Source organism: Spermophilus citellus (genome assembly GCF_964194105.1).
Source record: "Spermophilus citellus genome assembly, chromosome: 12".
Lineage (NCBI taxonomy): Eukaryota > Metazoa > Chordata > Mammalia > Rodentia > Sciuridae > Spermophilus > Spermophilus citellus.
Genome location: NC_138198.1, coordinates 94655698 through 94675817, shown reverse-complemented (window position 1 = coordinate 94675817; position 20120 = coordinate 94655698). Strand labels below are relative to the sequence as shown.

The following is a 20120-nucleotide window of genomic DNA, read 5'->3' as shown; positions in this document are numbered from 1 at the left end:
TCCTCATTTACAAAATGTAAAGATTGAATACCTATCCCATAGAGTTGCAAGAATTCAAGTTCCGTAAGGCATTATCAGTTTTCATTCACAAATATTGAAATTAACAAGCTCTGTTAAGGAAATAAGCACATTTTAATATATAGAGAAGAATACTTTTTTGTATGTATCAATTTTAATTACTACAGTCAAAATTCCAATACACTGCTCTGCCACATCACCAAATGATCTGTTTTCTTCCGCATTTTATAACCAAGTGGGAAGCTATCATCTTCCACAGAATTAAACATTGCTGAATGAATTAATGACTCACATCATTTAGCAACTTTATTTTTGAACCAGCTAATTTGAACCACAAGCAAAACATGTTAAAAGAGTCCAACTATTATGAATTCAACATAAGCATTTTTATTCAGTTGGGACGTCTTAGCAGAAACCATATTTCAACAGGTTTATATGTTCTTTCATAAATTAGGGACCAAACAGTGGGGGCAGGGGGGTGGGTTGTTTGTTTTTTCTGATGACAGAATTTTTATTTGCAAAATAAAAAGTGTTAACAAAAAATAAAACAAATCCATTACTGTGTGCCATATGATACATTTTGGAATGAACAATTAAACAGTGTGTTTTAAATGTTTCACTCTAATTTACAAACAGCAAAGCAAGTCACAGAAAAGGTGGTTTTCCTCATGAGAACAATGTTGTAATAAACGCTAATTATTTTATTTTATTTTTTTACGACTAATTATTTTATTGGTTTCTGCTCAACTGTCATCTGACAGCTCCTCAGATGTCCTGTAGGAGCTGTAGGTATCAAATGCATCTTTTTGTCCCCAGCACCAAGCATGGTGATCATCACAACAATCAATAAATACTCATTGACTATAGCTAGTGAGACGACTAGGAGGAGATGACAGGTACATTCATGGAGCCCAGAACAACAGCAAGACGAGATTTCAAAGGGATGATTAAACCAGGCACTTATCTCCTAAAGAGCTGCCCAGAAAGTCCACAAGAACTGAGCTTATTGCAAGAATCCTGGAGAGACCGTCAAAAATAAAGAACAGAGGAAAATGAGCATTAGCAAAAGACACGATAAAAGACAGGAGTTAGTATTTGCACAGAAAAATGTCTAGAATCCTAGGCACAAAGCATTCAGGGTCTTATGTTCCTCTGATAGGGTGGCAGTTTGAGAGGTTATTTCTCTTTTTGCCCAGCTGTATTTTCTACTTTTCCCACACGGGGCATATTATTTCTGTATCAATTTATTGTTCTCTGTGAGCTGGGATCCAACCTCTGAAAGATTTTTTCCTTTCCATAACCTGCATTGGCCACTTCTGAAAAAGGTTGTGCTCTGCAGAATACACAATTTCTGCAATTGAGTAGCTTTGTTGTCCCTCTTTCTTCCCAAAAGAAAGAGGTCTAGAATTCTGTTTCTACATTTCCAATAGCTTCAGTCCTTTTAGTCCAGGATGGTGGTACTTTTGCTAATACAAAGCTCTTGGGGAAAATTGAGGGGTCTTATTTTGGTCAACTCTCTATATTAAAAGTTTTGTGACAATTTTTTTAACTTTATTTTATTTACTTATGTGGTGCTGAGGATTGAATCCAGTGCCTCACACATGCTAGGCAGGTACTCTACCACTGAGCCACAACCCTAGCCCCTGTGACAATGTTTAATCAAGAACTTTGAGTTCTTTGGCTATATTGGGTTTTTATGGTACTACACATTCAAAGCTTTCTGGAAGCCCAGTCTACCTTAATTATTTCAGAGTTCTTATCTAACAGCATGATGGCTGTGGCCTTGATGTGGTTCTCTCCAGCCCAAGTTTATCTCTCTCCTTCAGAACTTTGCTGAAGCTGCAAAAAGGAACCCCAATATTGTGATATTTTTTTCCTATTGTTTCCTCTAACAAGTCATTTTGTTGGCATGAGGTTAGTGTCTCTGAAGACAATAGACAACAGTTTGATCAAATATTTTACCATGGTGTAACAAAGTTATCTACTTTCCAAATTGAAATATTTAGAACCTTCTATCTGCTATCCCTCCTCCTATGTTCAGCCAATAATGGGCTTGGGGGGTGGTATTTTAGTAAGGTACAATCAGATACCAGGTTCTGTATCCATCATAATTCTTAGAAACAATAAAATTAACACCTGCAAGATTAAGCGGAAACAAGTGGATTAAAGGATATTGTGTAGCTCATAGGTTCCCCCAGAAGACTAAAAACCAGCCATGGAGGCTGGACAGGGTAGACTCCTGCAGACTGTGCCAGGCACAGCACCGCAAATCACCACCATGCCTACTGCCACCCAAACTGCCACCATCAAGCCATAGGGATTTTTACTTACTTTTTACAGCATTTAGTGTTGTTTGCCAGAATATTCCTTCCACTTACTAAAAAAATTACTAGATTATAAATGTTGATGCTTTATCAAAATTGCTTTCTTTATTTATTAAGACAATTAGACTTGCTTTTTTAATCTCTTATTGTTTAATTTTCTAAAATAAATCAACATATAGTATACTTGAAGTAAACCCTACAGAGTCATAATGTATAATCATTTTAGAGATTTCTGGACTAAGTTTGCCACTTTTTAAAGAATTTCAGAACTTATGTTCGTTAGTGAGAGGGGGCCCATAATTCTCAGTAATGGCTATATCAACATTACATATATCGAACTCCTGAGCAAAGAAAATTACTAATTAAAAGAGTTTATGTGTCCATAAAAGAAGCAGTTCATTGAGAAAACAACAAGCTTAAGTGTGAATGCACCAAAAAAATGTAACTTCAAAAATATGTAAATCAAAAATGGATAGAGCAGAAAAGAGAAAGAGACAAATCCACTTTGTAGTTAGACATTTTAGCAACAAGACACACGATACAAGGAAAGAAAATTATAGTCTAGTATCCCTCATGAACACAGATTGTCAACAAAATAGTAGCAAAGCAAACCCACAGGGTTACCTGGGAAAGCAAGGCTGTTTCAATATTTGGAAATCAATACCCTCCATGATAATGCCCACAGAAGGAAAGGCAAGTGATCATATCACAAGGCAGTTAAATCATTCTGAATTTTAACCAAATTCAAATCCATTCACAATAAAAATTTCCAGCAGCCTAGGAATAAAAAAAAATCTTCTCAGTATGATAGAGCTGATCTATGATATTTCTATAGATAAATCATACAGTGAATGAAAGGTTGAATACTTTATCCCAAAATTGGGAAAAGACAAGTATAACTACTATTTGGGGGGATGGGGGAGTGTACTGAGAATTGAACACAAGTTCTTAGCTACTAAACCACATCCCCAGCCCTTTTTTATATTTTATTTTTTATATTCTATAGGGTCTCACTGAATTTCTTAAGTCCTCTCTAAGTTGCAAAGGCTGGCTTTGAACTCACAATCCTCCAACCTCAGAGCCACTGGGATTACAGGTATGTGCTACTGTACCCAGCAGTATATCCACTCTTAAGACGCTCATTCAATATTTTTGGAAATTCTAGCTGGGGCAATAAGTTAAAAGGCAATAAAATTTATATTTTCATATTCAAATTTATATTTCATATTTTCATAATATATTCATATTCAAAGTAAGATGATTTTTCATGAACAAATTCTAAAAGACATCTTTTTTGAAAAACTAAATTGTCAAGTTTCAAAAGGTCACAAGATATGAGTCGACCCATGAAAGTAAGTCCTATTTCTATACAACAACAATGAAGATTTAAACATAGGCTTTATTACTTTTTATGCACAGGCTGTCAGGAGCACCATTCTGTTCTTACCAACTAGGTGGATTTGTGCAAATTACTTTGAACCTTGGCTTCTCCTCTAGAAAAATGGAGCTAAAAACATGATTCTCAGTGTTTACACAGACTATCTGAGATAAATAGGAATAGGAACACCATAAATGTGAAGAGCCCTCCCAAATGCCTCATTTTTCCCCCAGTACTCTATCCTACCTAAATGTTACACTTAGCTCCTGTTATCTTGTACAGAAGAAAGAATTCGTTAAAAAAAGACAAAATCCAGTCTGGCCCCTGCACTAATCTGATTAACTTCAAACTTGTGAACTATGCTCAATGTGTCAACTAAAAAGGGGACAAGGATGGTGGTCAAGGACAGGAAGTAAGAGAAACAGGAGGTTCCTGGATCATCATATAAATATTCTGGTCAAAACTCCCCTCAAGGAATGTGGTCATTAATCTGGGCCCACTGCCACCATGTACACAGGAGGACAGGGACATCTCATGTCCTCAAGATCAGTGGGCATAGACACCCTTCATCAGCACAGAGAAGTTGGAAAGAGGCTGAAGATTCTTCCTAAGAAAATGGTGAAATAAAGTCTGGTAGTAGGTTCAAGAGTCCTAGTTTGCTTCATAAAAACTTTATCTGGAGCCTGTGCGTGCCTATGATTCTAGCTATTGGGGAGGCTGAGGAGGCAGGCTTGAGCCTAGGAGTTCAAAGCCAACCTGAGCAACATAAGGAGACCCCATCTTTTAAAACAGAATTTTTCCTTTGACCACAACAGATCATACTTCAAATATATATGAAAGCCTCACCAGGTATAGGCACAGTATTCAGTCCTGAGGCCTTGGAACTGCTCTTCTGGGTGCAGCCTCTGCAGATGTGCAGAGTGAGAAGTCAGAGAAAGCAGAAGACAGCATGCGCTTACCTCCAAAGAAAAGAACTGTCCTTATTTAAAGACCAAGTTCTACTAAACCAAACCTTAAGAATAGCAGAAATCATTGTAAGAAAGGAAATTAATGCACACAAATTTTAGGAGCTAACATCCTGGTGTTTCTTCAGAGCAGGTAAGTTGTGGAATTCCACATTCTCTTTAGACACAGGGAGCACCTGAGATCCCACAGACAGGAAACATGGAGAAGATAAATCCAAAGATTCATGCATCAGGTATACACCAAAGTTCACCTGTGAACAAAACAGGGACAAGAAAGGCTAGGTTATTTTAGTGGTTAAATTAACTTTATAAATAGTAATCCTTACAATAAAATTAGATCTCTAGTAACACACTGGGCCAAGTTACTTGGTAGGTTCTACCTGTTACATAATAGAATACAATGAACATGAGGAGAATCCTAATTCCAGACATCAAAGGTTCTCTTTCCAAGGTGTCCTTTACCTACAGTCACCCCACATGGCTTTCTAGCTGGGTGATTCTTTTTGCATTTCTCATACATCCTATGCTTCCTGCAGAAGCATCTTTTATCTGCCCTTAGCCTCTGACCTCTGCCAGGCTGATTTCCTCTGTTCCCTAATGCAAAAGTCATTTGGGAATCAAAATGGCCAATTCTGCACTTTTCCTTGAGAATTAAAAATTATAAATTAAGCTCTCTGAGTTCCCTCAAGATATAGATGGAAGGTCCAAAATGAAAAATTATGTAAATATGCCTAAGGTTCACCATCAATGAAAGTGAGCCAGTAAGAACCCTTAGGAGAACATGATATACCCCCAGATCTGTTAATTCCTGCATAACCTCTGTGGATGCTTTTGTTCTCAGGCCAGGCTTGGGAATTAACTAAATCTCAAGTTCATTCCTTAAGACTTATGCTTATGTGGGTAAAGAGTACACAATCCCCTCTGTACTCTCTTGGCAACTTTCTACCTTAAAGTATTCTAAAATTTAAAAAATAAAAGATTTGTGCAACAATGCTGAGAAACAGTACTCCTGTGCACCAGAGACTTTGGGCCCACCCATCCCTTCTGTAGGCACCTGTAGGCACTCTGTGTGCACTATATCCGCAGTGGATGTAGCCTTCATCAACTGGGCAGATGTCTTGGTATAGCACTCAAGTGCAACACCTCTGCAGACCACATCTATATAGACACTTGTATAAGGCAAAAACTGTGGAACATAACCCTGCTTTTTTAATTTCTATTGCTTCCCAGTATTAGAGATTGAACCCAGGGCTTCACATCTGCTAAGCAAGTGCTCCACCACTAAGCTGCATCCCCAGCCCTAAAACCCTGCTTTTGAAGGAACACAGTACAGAACATTTAACAATAAACTACCCCACCACCTTAGTGTTAGAAATTGATTAAATGTTTGCATTATTTCCGTTAATTTTTTCGAATTCTTTTATGCTTCATGACTGCTTCCTTGGCTCCCTGGAATTCTTCACCAAGAAAGAGTCCCAAAAGAAAATATGAGACTGAAAACAAGTGTTCCTAAGAATCAACATGTTAGCTCAACTTTTATAACCTGGAATCTGTAACAACAACATTTAACCATTTTAACCTTCAAGAAGATAAACTGGCAGGAATATATATATAATAAACTTTACTGAATCCATGTATTACTCTATTCACAGTAAGGCATTTGACTCTCCATGAGATCACTGCAGTGAAGAAAAGAATAATTGGGACAAAAGAAATAACCTTATTTATTTTGATGCTCTCTATGTCCTCGACAAAATTTGCAAACATAAAAATACGTAAAATAATTTTTTTTAAAAAAAGAGGAACCAATGTAAAGGAAAATAAGACGGAGCCACAGACAAGGTCAGGACCTTAAAACTAGCACACCAGCCTTGGAATGTGCAGCAAATTCTCCACTGGTAAAAGTAACTTGGCATTATTATAAATATAGTTCTGGTGTCAATCATACGCCAAGATTTTTAAACAGGGTATTATATTTTGCAGTCATGCCTACCTTTCTCTCACGACTCTCAGAAAGTTTTTGGAAAACGTCTTGATTTCGTTGCCCAGTTTTCTGGTCAATGCAAATCATCTGGCATCTGTGACAAGGCCCCAGAACCTGCCAGGTGAGATGGGGAAAGACAGAGTTGCCATGAAAGTAACCAGACCATCACACTTTGCAAGGAGAAATCATACAGATTGAACTTGCAATCCTCCTGCCTAAGTACAGAGCCCCAAAGTGGCACTTCCTCCAAATGCCTGCTTGTTAACCCAAAAGCTACTTCTTTAGCACTGAAAAGAAAAAGACCAGTGTAGGGGCGGGGGTGTAGCCCAGTGGTAAAGCACTTGCCTAGCATGCAGGAGGCCCTGGGTCCAAATCCCAGGACTGTGGGAGAGGAAAAAACAAAAACAAAAACAAAAAGCAAGGACTTAAAGAAGAATGCCTGATCTGGGAGATCAGGAAGGAAAGAAGGAAAGCACTCAGTGATGAGAAAAACAAATTGGGAGAAGAGAAACCCCCAGAGGGTAAGCATTGGGCCACTGAGGGAAAGCCATCAGAAAGAACCTTCATGTGCTTATGTCCTTCACCCAGAAACTTCATGTCTAGGAATTTGACCTAAGAAAGGAACTGGAAGTGAAAACACAGAGTTAAATGCGAGGATTTAGCCTTATATCATTGATAGTAGGGAAAACTTGGTAACATCGTAAATGGCCATAGTAGAGAAGAATGGTGAAGCAGACCATGCTGCAGAGATGTGACCTGTATTAAAATTAATGTATAAAGTTTTTTAAGTAAAATGGGGAAATATTTGTTTTATAAGTAAACAGGAAATGTAAAGGAAAATAAGATGGAGCCTGGGCCTGGCCAGCCTCCCTGGGCCTGGAACCTGGGGAAGGGATGCCAAGGCCCAGTAGAGCCCACCAGCCCCAGGCCCAGGCTTCAGCTACCACTCAATAGACAACATCTTGGGTAAAAATCCTGTCACTTTGTTCATTTATTATTCATTTATTATTATTTTTATTAAAGTATTTTGTGGGCTGTTTTTTGTTTGTTTGTTTGTTTGTTTGTTTTGGTTTTTTGTTTGTTTGTTCATTGGTTGGTTGATACCGGAGATTGAACCCAGAACCCAGGGGTGCTTAACCACTGAGCCACATCCCCAGCCCTTTTTATATTTTATTTAGAGACAAAGTCTCATTAAGTTGCTTAGAGCTTCACTAAATTGCTGAGGCTAGCTTTGAACTTGCAATCCTCCTGCCTCAGCCTCCCAAGCCATTGGGATTACAGGCATGTGCCACCACGCCCAGCTTAGAGTGAATTTTTTAAAGTGTGTGTGTATACATATGTACATACATCCATACATCACCCAAAAACACATGAAACGTAATACCACACTGCCTAACACAGATCATACTGTAGTAGAACATCTACATTCGGTGGCCTGCCATGATCTTTTGCTGCTTTGATAGCAAGAAAATCCCCCACAAATGTTAATATTTAAAAAGGAAGTTTAAAATTTAATTTTTGTGAGATAGTTCTTTGATTGCACACATAAAAGATGAAAAGGTACTCATTTTCTGCTTGTTTGTGTTTGTTTATGTTTTTTGAGACAGGATGTTGCTATGCTGCCCAGATGGACCATGAACACCTGAGTTCAAATGATCCTCCTGTCTCAGCCTCCCAGGTAGCTGGGACCACAGAAGCACATCACCCAGCCCAGCTACTGGATTTACTTATAACCATTTCTCCTCTGCTCGCTCATGGGCACTAAAATTAGAAGCACTTGCCTACTCTGGAAGTGTCTTGGCCTGTTCCTATCAATCACATTCTGGTCAGTGGGCATTAAACTAGTGGAGAAATAACTTCTCTGTGGTACCAAAGTCAAGATGCCCAGGCCACTCAAACAAAGTGTACTCTACTGGACCTCTGTCCCACGGCTTGCCCTTGGTGCTCAGCAGACCCACCATCTCTCCAAACTTCATCTCCACATCCAGCAGCTTAGCTGGCTTTGACAAAGATTCCGGACGCTGTTTCTGGGATGCCAAGCCCACACCTGGCACTCGATCATGCTCAACAGTGCAAACTATCACAGCTATAGACGAGGATCCCTGAGATGGAACAGGAGCCAGAACTGCCCTCAGCTAGGAAATGTCAGACTCCCTGGGCCTGGCACCTGGGGAAGGGACACCAAGGCCCAGTAGAACCCACCATCCCCAGATCTAGACCTCAGCTACCCCCCAATAGACAATATCCTGGGTACAAACCCTGTCACTTTGTTCTAAAGACCCTCTTGAAGCAGTGTCTCAAGCTGGCAGAAGGAGGAAAACTTTCACTCTTCAAGTATAGATCCAAAGAAAATAATTTCCTTAGGATGTTGTCCTCTTTGGTCTTTTCTCTGGTACTCAATTGGTATTTTTAAAACTTGTGCATATAAACTCATTGAAATTAAGTCAAAGAATCCAGAAGCTTGAAGGAAATAAAACACGTCTCAGGGTCTCCCCTTCCCATCCTCAGGGACAAACACTGTTTAGGGACTATGGCTCATCCAAGATCCTGGCACAGAACTGTACACAACCACACATCTGCAGTGTGTGGACACACCCTGACACCTGAGAAGCCACTTAGGTCTCATTCCAATTATTCCACAATGCAAGATGGACATCCTTCCACACCAGTGCAGGGAGAACCACCTCATCCTCAGGTTTTGCAATTTTCACCATGGTTGACCTGGCATTCCCGTGAGCTGATATACTTAGCTCTTCTCCTTTGGAGCCACATAAATACTTTCTAATGCTTTGCTGTTCTCAATAATTTTGCAGCAGAGGTTTTAATTCACAAAATTCTCTTTTTTATTGGGATTTGTTTAAGGATCAGCTTTCCCAAAAAAGATGATAAGGTCAATGGTATAAAAGTATTTATGACTAATGATATCTGGTAAAAAAAAAAAATTGCTTTCTAAAAGAGACGTGCCAGTCTCACAGCAACTGCTTCAACACAGAGTATTATCATCAATAAACATCTTCCATGGGCTGGGGTTGTGGCTCAGTGGCAGAGCGCTTACCTAGCATGTGTGAAGCCCTGGGTTCAATCCTCAGCACTACACATAGATAAATAAATAAAGGTATTGTGTCCATCGAAAACTAAAACAATAAACAAACAAAAAACTTCCAAAGACCTTCTAAAAGACACAGTGTTAACTATATCTTATATTATTTCATGATTTCCCATGATTCCATTTATGGATCTGTCATAATTGACTTAACCAACTTCCTTATGGATACTTAGAATATTCCCAAATTTTTCATAATCAATATCACTTCAATAAGTAATATGGTAATATGTCTTTGCACACTTGTATGAGTATTTTTTTAATAATTTCTACCAGTAACATCATTGAGCCAAAGGGCAGGCAAATCTTAGCCTTATTAGTTGCTGTTTATTCAGAACAGTGACCTACAGACAACAAAGCATGATGAAAGGTCATCTCAGAAAGGTTCCTTGACGAATGAGTTTTCCTTGTATTTATGTCTCAGGTACCTGTTCCAGGTGAGTTCCTGATAGTGCTCCACTCTAGTTTAGTTTTCTCTCTTCTTCTTCTTCTTTCTTTTCTTCCTTTCATCCTCCCTCCCTCTCTCCATAGAGCCAATAAGAAATATTTAGTGCCTACTTTGTGCCAGGCAGAGTATTCAAGAGCAGGCATCTTTAAAACAGCAGAGACCCCATGATGGGAAACAAGGAAGAGAAGAGGAGGTCAGGATGGAGGGACGAGGAGAAACGGCAGGAGGGCCAGAGCCAGAGACAGGTCTGTAGGACAGAATCTGAGAAAGAAAAAAGATAGCTTTATAAATGGTGAAGGGACAGCTGCCAAGACAAGAGGAAGATTGAGAGTTAAGTGAATAAACGAGATCCCTGGGACCTTTTGTTATATCATGTAATTTACCCTCACCCCTGCCCCAGATCTGAAATTCTTTAATGAAGACTAAACATTTAGTGCTTTTCTGGATGGACAGGTGATGGTCCCTTTCAATGCAGAGCCTGAATGCAAGGGAGCCATATTCAAGACAGTTTATGCCACTGGCTAATACACTACTATTATTAAAACAATTTCCTTCCCCTCTGCAGAGCAGAGCGCATTCTCTGCAGATGCAATATCCTTCTGTCCCTGGTTATTTCTTATCTTGTCCATTCCATCAACAATTACGTCTTGGGTGCTAATCGGGCCAGGGCCGTTCTAGGCCTAAGAGGTACAGCAGGAAACAAAACAGTCTTGGTCCCCACCTTCATATGCTCTGGAAGGATGAAATGAGCAGGTACCGTGCAGAGTATGTGGATCAGGGCCATCCTTTCCAAGGAGGTACTCTCTGACCTGGGACCATGGACCCACAAGCCAGGCAGAAGGGACAGCAAAGACACGGTGCAGAGGCAGGTGGGTTGGTTTGTTTAGGGGATGGAGGAAGAGGTTTAATATCAGAGACACAGAGAAGAAGGGGTGATGGGCTCAGAGGACAGCAGGGTCAGATTTCATAGGGCCTTATCAGCCTGTGGAGTACAGATTTTAACCTAAGACTTTTCTTCTCTTTCTCAAGTTTTTGAAACCCAAAGTTTTGAGGAGCTCAGAGCCTGGGGAGAGATAGCATCAGTGGCTTTCCCTCTGCATGCAATCTCCTCCCCAGCTGCCAGAGAGGACAGAGTCAGAGCACATGGAGGAGATGGAGTGAACATGGTCATGGAGGGATCACCAAGTTTCTGGGTCCCCCTCCACGTGCTCCAGACGGCCGAAACCCAAGTTTCAGGAGCATGAGTTCTTACAGACAAACATTCTAAGAAAACAGAGTTTAAGCCTAGATGTGATGATGATGCAGAGGCAGCACCAAGCCCTCTGATGGTCTAGAAGGGGCACATTCTCTGTTCCTTATCTGAAACTGACCACTGCCACACACGTAAGAAGTAAAGGTTAGACCATTCTAAGAGGCATCCCAAAATGCTGAGGTCCTTCTGCTGAGATTCTTTGAGTCCCCAGGTATGGGGTTGAGGTCAATCGCCACTGGCAACCCTTGAGGAAGGATGTTAGAACTTCCTGGAACTTACCTGGAAACGCAAGGGACCAATTGAGATCTCACCCCATTTCTCTTCTTCAAAAGCCCTTGTTCCATTGGTAATGATATTGGCACGGAAACGTGAGATGAGATCTTTCATCGGGAATAATTCCTCCTTTCCATTCTCATCACTGTTTTAGACATACCAAAAAGGGTGAGTGGAGGGAGGGTGGCAGATGATTGCACTGTTGTAATAATTCAGTGTGTCTGCCACCCAATGCCTGACTTTATCAACTCTACTCCAGCCTGAGAGAATAAGGCCAAGAGACACTCATGTGCTAAGGACACATCAGCAGCCCCTTTGAGATATGGTTTCACCTCCAGGGAGCAGCCCACAAAGGCAGACCTAGTTAAGAGATGAAGGACTTTGGAAATCAGATGAACAAAGTTCCAATTAATAAACTGGTTAAGAAAATACCAATTCTACAAAGTGGGACAAGATATTCAAACAGCTGTCAATGGGATTGACAAAAGCACCAAGACCACACACTCTTTTGGATATTAAAACATCATAAAGAAACATAGAGGGAGTTTCTTAACTTTCACCCAATATGCAATTTTAACCAGCCTTTGCTATTTTTTCATTCTTGTTTTGAATTTTTGTTTATTACCACAAAATGGTGCTCTGAACCTCTATGCATCCCTCACCCCCACGCAGAGAAATGCACTGAAAATAAGTCTTAACATCTCCCCGGCAAAAGAACATATCAGTATGATCCCATTACATTAAGTCTAAAAGCAAGTAAAACTATCTAGAGTAAAAAAGTTTTAAAAAAGAGGTGACCTTCAGTGGGGTTGAGTAAGAGGAACAAAAGGGAAGTTTCTAGGGTATGTCCTCTATTTGATCTGGGCATGGATTATATGGATGCAGCCATTTGTAAAAATCCATTGAGCTCTGTATTTTTGGGTTTGCACTCTGTGTACTTCTTCTTTTTTTTTTTAAGTCACAGGCAGGGGTCCTTGAACATGGTGGAATTTGCCCTGGAAACAGAACTGAAAAGCTATAGGATTGGGGGAGAAGGGCTGTCAAGGTTATACCAATTCCTTCTGGATGGTGAAGGGCATGTGAAAAGCCAGGGACCAGTTTAGATTCACCGTAAGCCATGTGCAGCTCCCACACCCTGAGAACAGCAGCTTCCTCAGCTGAATGAGAGGGTTAGCACTTTGCAGTTCTAAAGTCCTATGATTCTGAATTTGCATTCTGGGATGTACACACTTTCTTTGTGTTTTGTAAAAGAGGAAGTTATAAGTCTGAAAGCCACTGTGCATGAGAAAATCCACTGAATTTTCAGATTCAGCACAGAAAAATACCATGCAGGGGCCCCAGAAACCCTCACTTTGTACTAGTCATGGGTTCAGTACTGCTGAGGTGATCTCCTAACACTGTCAGGGCCCACCTTTGACTGCCTATGCCATTCATCAGCATTGCTCTAAATCAGATGATGGGAAATGTCGCCTCCTCCTGGTAGAAACCAGAGTTGCAGCAAGTCTATCCCCACCTCCTAGTTTTGCACACCAAGAATCCCACACCACAGCAGACCCACTCTCTCCTGATTGGAGTGCTTGTGAAGAAGGGTCCCTCAGGCCAAGAAAACTCAGAGAACACACAAGACCCTGAAACTTTGTCACAATTCTGTTCAGAAGGAGGACAAGCTGGCCTATGGCAAAGGAGGACTGTTGTATTTAATTTCTACACACCTATCTTTTAAGAGATCCTGGAGGGGCCCTTGGCTGTTTTCATTAAGTTGTACGTGTTTTTGAGTGTGCACATGCATGCACATGACCACGTGGTACATGAGCGTCACAGGAGGCCCAGCTCCATTCCTCCTGGTGTGTGCACACGTCTCCCTGGCCTGTGGAGAGGAATGAGGAGTGTGCCCATCACAGCTCTGGCAAAATGGGTTTTTCCCTAACAGCCTGGCTATCTTGGGATTTCAGTTTCCTCTAAAGAATAGTGAGGGATGGCCCAACCAAGACCCTTTCTAGACCTGAGGTGACCTCCTAACACTGTCAGGACCCTCAGAAGAGTCCTGGGTGGGAATGAGTAGGCAGGGGTGCTAGCCCTGTCTGATGGTGCAACTGACAAATAAAGCATGCCTAAAATTACAATTTTTTTCAATATTTTTTTGAGTTGTAGATGGACACAATGCCTTCATTTTATTTATTTATATTTTATGTGGTACTGAGGATGGAACCCAGTGCCTCACACGTGCTAGGCAAGCGCTCTACCACTGAGCCACAACCCCAACCCCCTGAAATTACAATTTTAAAAGCTTTACAGCCACTCCTTCTCAGTCCTCAAAATTTTAAAATCTTTACAGCCACTCCTTCTCAGTCCTGCATGAAGTAGGGCAGGGATCCTAGGGGACAGGAAACAATGGGAGGTGGGCAATGAAACTGGGTCAAATTGATGGCAACTCAATTAAAACAAAAGTTAAGAAATGGAACAATGAGGGGCTGGGATTGTGGCTCAGCGGTAGAGTGATCCCCTAGCACATGCGAGGCCCTGGGTTCGATCCTTAGCACCCCATAAAAATAAAAAAATAAAATAAAGGTATGTGTCCAACTACAACTAAAAATATATATATTAAAAAAAAAGAAAGAAATGGAACAATGAAATGAGAGCTGAGGGTTCTCCACTAAGATCCTGAGGGTGTCAAGAAGGAGCATTGGAAGATGCTATACTATAGTCTGGATCTTAAGTGTTCCCCAAAGATCCATGTGGCAAGGTTTGGTCCCCACTGTGGCAGTATTGGAAGGTGGTAGAGACTTTAAGAGGTAATGTCTAGTAGAAGGGTCACTGGCAGAGCAGGGAGGGAACTTTGAAAGGGATTGTGGGACCTTGGTCTCTTTCTCTTTTTTTCATTGGCCCATCCTAAGGTCAGCACTTTTGCTCCAACCATAAAGTGCCACAACAGGCCCAAAGCAACAGGGCCAACCTGGACTGGAACATCTAAAACTTTGAGCCAAAATAAAACTTTTTATCTGAGGTACTTATTATAGTAACAGTAAGCTGACTAATAAAGTGTGGAAAAGAGAACCCTCAGGCAGATTAATGGAACTGGTCAATGGGGCTTGCTAACTTCTCTGAGCCTTGCAGGCTCATATATAAATGAAGTCTGAACTCACTGACCCTCAGAGCCTTCCTCTGCAGGTAGGAGCTGGGCCTCACTCCCAGGGACAGTTGGTTAACTGGTTTGCTAGTTCCAAGGAAGGGATCTTACCTGGTGCATAATTGCTGCTGAAGTTCCAGAATACTCGATGTGTTTATCAGCAGATACTGTGCCTCATTCACCAGGGAAAGGGTAGCCGCTGTATCAGGAGGCAGATCTGAAAATGATGGAGCATTGAAAAAGAAGAGCTTGCTTTCTTGGAAGGCTAATGAATTTTGTTTGCATGAACATGTATTTTCAAAAGGTAGACACAATTTCTATAAGGGGAAAGAAAATCACACCCTGGCAAAAGCAAAAATGTTTTAAGCATGGGACCAGACCTCCCAAAAAGCAGGAAAAATGAATTTCTAGAATACTCAGTTTAAAATAATCTGGAGGAACCAGGTGCAGTGGTTCACACCTGTAATCCTAGCAGTTTGGGAGGCTGAGGCAGAAGGATCCCAAGTTCAATGCCAGCTCAGCAATTTAATGAGGCTCTAAGCAACTTAGCAAAACTCTCTCAAAATAAAAAAAAATAAAAATTAAAAAGGCTGGGGATATGGCTCAGTGGGTAAGCACCCCTGGGTTTAACCCCTGATAACAAAAAAAATAAAATAAAATAATATGGAGAAAATAACAATAATAAAATACGAAAGTGAAAGCATTTCAACAATGAAGACCTGGAGGCGATTCTTAGAGCAGGAGAGACCGTAGAGGGGTGGAGTGGGTGCAGCTCTCCCTGAGACAGGACAAAGCAGAGGACTTGATAAGGCGGCAGGCCCAGGAAGAACTTCTGAGTCTAATCAGGGAAAAGATATTGACTTTACAAATAATGAAAGATTTTTAATTGCTGAAAGGAAAATAAAACTATTAAAAAGAAACCTCAAATCCGCTGGCATTCTATCAGCTTTGTTTGATGGACCCGCCCTCACTATTTTTACCCTACCTGTTGATAAAAAGGGTTGGCTAGGTCAGGGCCTAGGGAATATCTCCAAACTGGGATTGTGAATCCCAGAGTACATGAGATGTGCAGTTCCTTTACTTCCATTCACCCTCACTGATAAAAAAAAAAAAAAAAAAAAAAAAAAAAAGACTCTACCAGAAAAGGGAGGTCCAATCCCAGCCCCTCCACAAAAGGCCCTTCTCCCACTTCACAGAGGAAAGGCCACAGGTCTCCTAAGACCCACTGGCCCTGGGGGCTGAAAATCTCCAGAATGGCAAACAAAAGCCCCATTCAAAACCCTGGAGCCAGAGCTGAGAAAATGTCTCCAAAGTTTTGGGCAAATGACCCTCCCGGTAAATCCAATGGACTCTAATTCTTCACTGAAACACAAAACTAAAGAACCTAAGTAAGTTTTCAAGTGACAGATAATTAAAGGCATTTTAATGTTAGATCCCTGTGCTTCAGTCGCGAAGTTCAGAAGAAAGGTTTGAGTGACAGTATGGTAACCAAAACCTCCTTCCTGCCCCCCCCAACCCCTCATTATTACTGAAATGAGGTTTCTCAGAAGAGAGCCAGGCTGAGCATAAACAGGTCTGGCCATAAGTGACTCATTCACAGATGTGGGAACCAGTGACTGGGAACCCAGCTGGCTCTGTAAAGGATTAATTTTCAGCAGTTTTTACTTATTATGTTTAATAAGTGGTTTTCAAAATATATAATATACTTATATTGCTTTCATCAACAGGATACTGTTTAAATTATAATAAAAACTCAGCCCCCCCCAAAAAAATAGTTTCCTAACACACATAGAGTTTTATGATCACAGAAAACTCCAAAATAAATTTAATACATTTCAATTTAATTTTAGTTTTATACAAATGTGATATGGTGATCAATAAAAGACTTCAAGCATAAAATATAAAACACTAAGATAAAATTCTGTAGAAGAAGTGGGAAGGAAATAAAAGTTGAAGAAGGAAAAGGAATCGGATGCGGTGGCGCACACCTATAATCCCAGCAGCTTAGGAGGCTGAGGCAAGAGGATCACAAGTTCAAACCCAGCCTCAGCAAAAGCGAGGCGCTAAGCAACTCAGGGAGACCCTGTCTCTAAATACAATACAAAATAGGGCTGGAGATGTGGCTCAGTGGTGGAGTGCCCCTGAGTTCAATCCCTGGTACCCACCCCTCCACCAAAAAAGAAAAAAAGAAAGAAAGAAAAAGAAAAGAAAGAAAATTTCTGCTCATTAAAATACATATTAAAAAGAATATTCAGGAGATTCAAATTGTATAGAATTAAGATTTCACTGGTTATGTTGAAAAAAGCCCCAAACAACTTTTATCTTAAAATGATAATATTTATAATGTGTTAGAAATAACATCCTTTTCAACTGTTTAGAATATTTTAAAAATTTAAAGGATGTAAAAATATACAAGAGGGGAATGTGGCTTTTAAAAAGTCTCCTAAGATGTACCAATGCAAAAATGTGTAAAGACCTGAGGTGCAGGTGACAGGCTTGTGTCTGAACCTAACACCTTTACCTCACCTAGGCCCCGAACTCCCACTGAATCTTTTGATTTCCAAGTCTCCTGCGCTGATGCTACCCCCATGCCAAGCCAGAAGTATCTTTCTAACACAAGTGGGGTCATGAAATGCCCCCATTAAAAATTCACTAATGAGTCCTGCAGCCACAAGATAAAGCACTGACCCCCCCCCCCCCCCCGTGGCACACATTCCTTCTCTCCAGCTCTCCTGCTGCACTCCCCTGCCCACATCAGACCCTCCTAAACTCTACCACCTGCTCCCACTGCTCCAGAGCAACCTTCCCACCTCTGGAAAACCCCTGCTTCCTGTTAAAATGTAACTCAACACTCCTCTGAAGCCCTCTGGTTCATTTTAAGTGCAGAGGATTCTCCCACACCCCTGTGCCCTTCATGTGGACCTTCGTGACGTGACATCCTTTATGTTGTAGTGTGGCTGTCTACAGAGAAGTCATCTCACAGGACCAGGAACAAGGCCCCATACTCTCAGCCAGCCTCCCAGGACCCAGCCAAACCCAGCTCTGCAGCAGGAGCTTTGAATGATTGGAAATTAGAGATTTCACTGCTGCTCATTCTCCAGATAATTCATAAAAGAGGTACGGATCCTGAAAAATCCCACACTTGCATTTCTTTCTCCCCTTTAATCATGTCTTGAAGTTTACCCACATCCAAATGCTACCAATTAATCTCGTCAATGAAATGAGCATGAAATTGTCCCTTCCCCATCACACAGCAAGTCAAATTCCTTCCAAAACTTTTAAAAGTCTAAATAGATTATACCCTTTGACTCCTCTCTACATCAGAAATTTTCAAGGTTTCATAGATTAACCTAGGAAGGCCCCTAGAACTGGTAATTGATCATTAATAGTCAAAATACTGTTCATATTTACAAGCCAGTCTCTCTGGGAACTGGTCATTAGGCCAGCTCATCTCTAAATCAACTGGCAATGTAACTATGATCCATTCATTCATTCATCTGGCACTTACTGAGCAACTATTACATGCTAGGTTCTGCTCCAAGATACAGCACCAAAGGGAACAGACAACAATCCCTGTTCTCACAGAGTTTACATTCTAGGAAATGTAAGAAAAAGGAAAAAAAATGTAAGGAAAACAGAACAAAGAATAGTGAAAATCACACAGGATGAACAAAATGAGAAAAGCCCATTTACAAAATCTAACAGGGAAGGCCACTGAGGAGGTTCAAGCACAGACTGCAATTCTGCAGGGGGTGGGCTGCAAGGGTTCCCTGAGAAGGCGACATTTGAGTGACACCTGAAAAGGATCTTTTCTGCACACAAGGACCAGTGGACTTTCCAAGAACTTTCTTCTGTACTGTTTCACTTCATTATAACAATGGCTCACAGTGGGGGAAATTTCAAAATGCTTAAAAGTTGAGTGGTTAAGATTTACAGAAGCTGAGGCACCAGGGGGGTTCTAGGATTTGTCAAGGTTTCATGTCTCTTTGGTGACATAACTAAAAACCCAGTTTTCTTTGTTTCCAGATCTGGTCTGAGGACACAGCAAGCCACAACTGAATTGTGCTTCTAAGCATATGGGACGAGGGCTGAAGGCGTGAGCAGGGATCGGGAAGTTGGTGCTAAGCCCTCCTTGACCTCCTTGGGGGATCATGGCATCCACTCTTCCACTGATCTGGGGTCACCACAGCAGCCTTCTGCTAAGGGGGGACCACCCCTGCTTTCTGCATGTGTGAAAGTGGCCCTATAAATCCATTTCATCAGCTGATTTTGACACATGCAGAGTAAGCCAGAGGAAAGGGTCTGTTCTCTAAGAATCCATCCAAAATGTAATACCTTTTCCAAGTTTCTTCTTTGCATTTCGCTGGAAGCTTGAACTTTGTTTGATTAAGTGACATGGACGGCCAAAAAACTTTGACAACCAGCTCGCAACTTTTTCTCCACAGTCGTAAGTGTTTACTCTGTCAAGAAAAAAAAAGTAAAGAAAAAGATGAATTTTTATATAGTCAGATTAAAAATAGAATATTGCATAAGCCCCTAAGGAGAAGACATCCTGAAGTATCAGGTGGCAAGAGAGCAGGAAACCTCTTTACTGCTCTCTCTCCTATGCTTTGAAACCCAAGTCCATGTTCCTTATTTGAGTACCGATGTTCCAACGGTAAATACATCTAACCTTTAGTTATCCAGAAAGCTTTATTAACCAAAACACTGCATTCCTCACAATGCAGCCAAGCGAAATGTACAATCAGGAATGAGCCTGATAAATAACTGAGCATGTTCTTAGATGGCTAGATTTCTATCAGAAGATTTGGTGTAGCAACATGTAAAAAAAAAAAAAAAATCTTTGCCCAAAAATCATTGTCCTAACTGAAAATGCGCTAGAATGAATGTCTACATTGGCCAAAATAGTTAAGTTGGTGCAAAGTGCCAGGAAGAAAAGGCAGAGCTGCTCCACTCCTCAGCCTCCAGGGTGGAGACTGGGCCCAAGATGCTAAACTGTACTGACAGTCATCTCACAAGCTCCCTCAAGCACTTTTCCTGGGGGTGTGGCCCCTCAGAGTCCCTCACCCAGGAGCACCAATGACTTGAATCTTATTTGAATGTAACTTTAGTATTTAACATATTACATCATGATTTGTATGATTGTGTATGTTCACGGCAGTGCAGATAGAAATGTAATCTGGTTTGATATCCATGCAGTATCACCACCTACTAGACTTGCCCACTATCAAGTTCCTTGTGCTAGCTA

The 20120-nt window shown here is 41.0% G+C and overlaps 1 protein-coding gene across 2 annotated transcripts in view; it reads right to left on the bottom strand.

The window, feature by feature from the left end:
* Positions 1-217: 217 nt before the first annotated feature.
* The window catches only part of MOCOS (molybdenum cofactor sulfurase), a gene marked incomplete at its 5' end in the record, with an annotated part of 52771 nt that continues 32868 nt past the window's right edge, over positions 218-20120 (bottom strand). The window contains 6 exons of one of the 2 annotated variants that reach the window (XR_014018191.1): positions 4910-4936; positions 6679-6783; positions 10201-10481; positions 11752-11890; positions 14984-15089; positions 19208-19332. Coding sequence is in view for 1 of the 2 variants with exons in the window: in XM_081262621.1 (XP_081118747.1) it covers positions 4784-4936; positions 6679-6783; positions 11752-11890; positions 14984-15089; positions 19208-19332 (628 nt within the window). Of the gene's footprint in view, positions 4937-6678; positions 6784-10200; positions 10482-11751; positions 11891-14983; positions 15090-19207; positions 19333-20120 lie in introns of both variants that reach the window. The other variant, XM_081262621.1, reaches the window with a different exon arrangement.